This window comes from Ranitomeya imitator, chromosome 3 (genome assembly GCF_032444005.1).
Source record: "Ranitomeya imitator isolate aRanImi1 chromosome 3, aRanImi1.pri, whole genome shotgun sequence".
Taxonomy (NCBI): Eukaryota; Metazoa; Chordata; class Amphibia; order Anura; family Dendrobatidae; genus Ranitomeya; species Ranitomeya imitator.
In genome coordinates this window covers 2769872-2775416 of record NC_091284.1, presented here as the reverse complement: position 1 = coordinate 2775416, position 5545 = coordinate 2769872, and the positions used below count along the sequence as shown (strand labels likewise).

The following is a 5545-nucleotide window of genomic DNA, read 5'->3' as shown; positions in this document are numbered from 1 at the left end:
GCGGTACCATGGTTATTTATATCCGTCTTTTTGATCGCGTGTTATTCCACTTTTTGTTCGGTGGTATGATAATAAAGCATTGCTTTTTGCCTCGTTTTTTTTTTTTTCCTTACGGTGTTTACTGAAGGGGTTAACTAGTGGGACAGTTTTATAGGTCGGGTCGTTACAGACACGGCGATACTAAATATGTGTACTTTTATTGTTGTTTTTTTTTTATTTAGATAAAGAAATGTATTTATGGGAATAATTTTTTTTTTTTTTCATTATTTAGGATTTTTTTTTTTATACATTTGGAAATTTTTTTTTTTACTTTTTTACTTTGTCCCAGGGGGGACATCACAGATCGCTGATCTGGCAGTTTGCACAGCACTCTGTCAGATCACTGATCTGACATGCAGCGCTGCAGCCTTCACAGTGCCTGCTCTGAGCAGGCTCTGTGAAGCCACCTCCCTCCCTGCAGGACCCGGATCCGCGGCCATCTTGGATCCGGGCCTGGAGCAGGCAGGGAGGTGAGGAGACCCTCGCAGCAACGCGATCACATCGCGTTGCTGCGGGGGGCTCAGAGAAGCCCGCGGTGAGCCCCCTCCCTGCGCGATGCTTCCCTGCACCGCCGGCACATCGCGATCATCTTTGATCACGGTGTGCCGGGGGTTAATGTGCCGGGAGCAGTCCGTGACCGCTCCTGGCACATAGTGCCGGATGTCAGCTGCGATAGGCAGCTGACACCCGGCCGTAATCGGCCGCGCTCCCCCCGTGAGCGCGGCCGATCGCGTATGACGTACTATCCCGTCGGTGGTCATAGGGGCCCACCTCGACGGGATAGTACGTCAGATGTCAGGAAGGGGTTAATGGGGTCTACTGGATTGCTTCCATGGAAGCACTGCTCGACGGAGGAGTGAACCAGGCAAAGAAAATGGTCTGGTAGCTGAGTGAAAACCAAGAAGGCAGCAAAGGTACAAAATTGTCAGGCCAGAAAAATGATAATAAACAAGCAGAGGTCAAAACAAGAACACATACACTAAACTGGAGCAGAGACACAGAGGAGGACAAGGCAACGTCGGGCAGCCTCCAGCAGTAAGCTGGGACTTCAGTAGGGGGCGGTGCTCTTTAATTGGCTGGACACAGATCCATACTACCAGACTGGATGGCGCCACAGGCCAAAGCCACCCAAATCTAAGTGGCTGGACAGAGCCAGTGCCGTCCATAGCTTCTGGGTCCAACGTCTCCTCTATCAAAAGCGCTGCACGCAAAATGAATACAGAAGCTTCTGGCAAGAGAAGAAGACAGTGTAGGAGCGGGTCCTGGTGGAGATGTGACACGGAGATCAGATTGTCATACTTTTAACTGCAGCTAGAAGCAGTTTCATTGTTAATAGCCGTGTGGTTCTCCAGCCAAGTAGCAGTTTATTGCACTGACATTAAAGCAAACCTATCACTCCATTCAAACCATGGGCAGCATCAATCAAGTGCTCCCTCACTTCAGAGAAAATGTAGTTTGAAAAGCCATCCAGAAATGAGACTAGACCAGCTCCGCCTCGGCAGTCCAGAGATGAGACTAGGCAAGCTCTGCCTCGGCCGTCAAAAGATGAGACTAGACTAGCTCCACCTCGGCCGTCCAGAGATGACACTAGACAAGCTCCACCTCGGCCGTCCAGAGATGAGACTAGACCAGCTCCGCCTTGGCTGTCCAGAGATGAGACTAGACCTACTCCACCTCGGCCATCCAGAGATGACACTAGACAAGCTCCACCTCGGCCGTCCAGAGATGAGACTAGACCAGCTCCGCCTCGGCCGTCCAGAGATGAGACTAGACCAGCTCCGCCTCGGCTATCCAGAGATGAGACTAGACCAGCTCCACCTCGGTTGTCCAGAGATGAGACTAGACCAGCTCCGCCTCGGCCGTCCAAAGATGAGACTAGACTAGCTCCACCTCGGCCGTCCAGAGATGACACTAGACAAGCTCCACCTCGGCCATCCAGAGATGAGACTAGACCAGCTCCGCCTTGGCTATCCAGAGATGAGACTAGACCAGCTCCGCCTCGGTTGTCCAGAGATGACACTAGACCAGCTCCATCTCGGCCATCCAGAGATGAGATTAGACCAGCTCCACCTTGGCCGTCCAAAGATGAGCCTAGACTAGATCCACCTCGGCCGTCCAGAGATGACACTAGACAAGCTCCACCTCGGCCATCCAGAGATGAGACTAGACCAGCTCCGCCTTGGCCATCCAGAGATGAGACTAGACCTGCTCCGCCTCGGCCGTCCAGAGATGAGACTAGACCAGCTCCGCCTCGGCCATCCAGAGATGAGGCTACACCAGCTCCGCCTCGGCCGTCCAGAGATGAGACTAGACCAGATGCCTCGGCCGTCCAGAGATGAGACTAGACCAGCTCCGCCTTGGCTGTCCAGAGATGAGACTAGACCAGCTTCCCCTCGGCCGTCCAGAGATGAGACTAGACCAGCTCCGCCTCGGCCGTCCAGAGATGAGACTAGACCAGCTCCGCCTTGGCCGTCTAAAGATGAGACTAGACTAGCTCCACCTCGGCCATCCAGAGATGACACTAGACCAGCTCCGCCTTGGCCGTCCAAAGATGAGACTAGACCAGCTCCGCCTCGGCCGTCCAGAGATGAGACTAGACCAGCTCCACTTCGGTTGTCCAGAGATGAGACTAGACCAGCTCCGCCTCGGCCATCCAGAGATGAGACTAGACCAGCTCTGGCTTGGCCGTCCAGAGATGAGACTAGACCAGCTCCGCCTCGGCCATCCAGAGATGAGACTAGACCAGCTCCGCCTCGGCCGTCCAGAGATGAGACTAGACCAGCTCCGCCTTGGCTGTCCAGAGATGAGACTAGACAAGCTCCACCTTGGCCGTCCAGAGATGAGACTAGACAAGCTCCACCTCGGCCGTCCAGAGATGAGACTAGACCAGCTCCGCCTCGGCCGTCCAGAGATGAGACTAGACCAGCTCCGCCTCGGCTATCCAGAGATGAGACTAGACCAGCTCCACCTCGGTTGTCCAGAGATGAGACTAGACCAGCTCCGCCTCGGCCGTCCAAAGATGAGACTAGACTAGCTCCACCTCGGCCGTCCAGAGATGACACTAGACAAGCTCCGCCTCGGCCATCCAGAGATGAGACTAGACCAGCTCCGCCTTGGCTATCCAGAGATGACACTAGACCAGCTCCGCCTCGGTTGTCCAGAGATGAGACTAGACCAGCTCCATCTCGGCCATCCAGAGATGAGATTAGACCAGCTCCGCCTTGGCCGTCCAAAGATGAGCCTAGACTAGATCCACCTCGGCCGTCCAGAGATGACACTAGACAAGCTCCACCTCGGCCATCCAGAGATGAGACTAGACCAGCTCCGCCTTGGCCATCCAGAGATGAGACTAGACCTGCTCCGCCTCGGCCGTCCAGAGATGAGACTAGACCAGCTCCGCCTCGGCCATCCAGAGATGAGGCTACACCAGCTCCGCCTTGGCCGTCCAAAGATGAGACTAGACCAGCTGCGCCTCGGCCGTCCAGAGATGAGACTAGACCAGCTCCGCCTCGGCTGTCCAGAGATGAGACTAGACCAGCTTCGCCTCGGCCGTCCAGAGATGAGACTAGACAAGCTCCACCTCGGCCGTCCAGAGATGAGACTAGACCAGCTCCGCCTCGGCCGTCCAGAGATGAGACTAGACCAGCTCCGCCTCGGCTATCCAGAGATGAGACTAGACCAGCTCCACCTCGGTTGTCCAGAGATGAGACTAGACCACCTCCGCCTCGGCCGTCCAAAGATGAGACTAGACTAGCTCCACCTCGGCCGTCCAGCGATGACACTAGACAAGCTCCACCTCGGCCATCCAGAGATGAGACTAGACCAGCTCCGCCTTGGCTATCCAGAGATGAGACTAGACCAGCTCCGCCTTGGTTGTCCAGAGATGACACTAGACCAGCTCCGCCTCGGTTGTCCAGAGATGAGACTAGACCAGCTCCATCTCGGCCATCCAGAGATGAGATTAGACCAGCTCCGCCTTGGCCGTCCAAAGATGAGCCTAGACTAGATCCACCTCGGCCATCCAGAGATGACACTAGACAACCTCCACCTCGGCCATCCAGAGATGAGACTAGACCAGCTCCGCCTTGGCCATCCAGAGATGAGACTAAACCTGCTCCGCCTCGGCCGTCCAGAGATTAGACTAGACCAGCTCCGCCTCGGCCATCCAGAGATGAGGCTACACCAGCTCCGCCTTGGCCGTCCAAAGATGAGACTAGACCAGCTGCGCCTCGGCCGTCCAGAGATGAGACTAGACCAGCTCCGCCTCGGCTGTCCAGAGATGAGACTAGACCAGCTTCGCCTCGGCCGTCCAGAGATGAGACTAGACCAGCTCCGCCTCGGCCGTCCAGAGATGAGACTAGACAAGCTCCACCTCGGCCGTCCAGAGATGAGACTAGACCAGCTCCGCCTCGGCCGTCCAGAGATGAGACTAGACCAGCTCCGCCTCGGCTATCCAGAGATGAGACTAGACCAGCTCCACCTCGGTTGTCCAGAGATGAGACTAGACCACCTCCGCCTCGGCCGTCCAAAGATGAGACTAGACTAGCTCCACCTCGGCCGTCCAGCGATGACACTAGACAAGCTCCACCTCGGCCATCCAGAGATGAGACTAGACCAGCTCCGCCTTGGCTATCCAGAGATGAGACTAGACCAGCTCCGCCTTGGTTGTCCAGAGATGACACTAGACCAGCTCCGCCTCGGTTGTCCAGAGATGAGACTAGACCAGCTCCATCTCGGCCATCCAGAGATGAGATTAGACCAGCTCCGCCTTGGCCGTCCAAAGATGAGCCTAGACTAGATCCACCTCGGCCATCCAGAGATGACACTAGACAACCTCCACCTCGGCCATCCAGAGATGAGACTAGACCAGCTCCGCCTTGGCCATCCAGAGATGAGACTAAACCTGCTCCGCCTCGGCCGTCCAGAGATTAGACTAGACCAGCTCCGCCTCGGCCATCCAGAGATGAGGCTACACCAGCTCCGCCTTGGCCGTCCAAAGATGAGACTAGACCAGCTGCGCCTCGGCCGTCCAGAGATGAGACTAGACCAGCTCCGCCTCGGCTGTCCAGAGATGAGACTAGACCAGCTTCGCCTCGGCCGTCCAGAGATGAGACTAGACCAGCTCCGCCTCGGCCGTCCAGAGATGAGACTAGACCAGCTCCGCCTTGGCCGTCCAAAGATGAGACTAGACTAGCTCCACCTCGGCCATCCAGAGATGACACTAGACCAGCTCCGCCTTGGCCGTCCAAAGATGATACTAGACCAGCTCCGCCTCGGCCGTCCAGAGATGAGACTAGACCAGCTCCACTTCGGTTGTCCAGAGATGAGACTAGACCAGCTCCGCCTCGGCCATCCAGAGATGAGACTAGACCAGCTCCGCCTCGGCCGTCCAGAGATGAGACTAGACCAGCTCCGCCTCGGCCATCCAGAGATGAGACTAGACCAGCTCCGCCTTGGCCGTCCAAAGATGAGACTAGACTAGCTCCACCTCGGCCATCCAGAGATG

The 5545-nt window shown here is 56.3% G+C and overlaps 1 protein-coding gene across 1 annotated transcript; it reads left to right on the top strand.

Moving 5' to 3' along the window:
- Nucleotides 1-2160: 2160 nt before the first annotated feature.
- On the top strand, nucleotides 2161-4179 carry LOC138671503 (uncharacterized). The gene has a single exon (XM_069759678.1). It carries the CDS (start codon nucleotides 2161-2163, stop codon nucleotides 4177-4179), a length of 2019 nt encoding a protein of 672 aa, XP_069615779.1.
- The last annotated feature ends 1366 nt before the right edge of the window (nucleotides 4180-5545 follow it).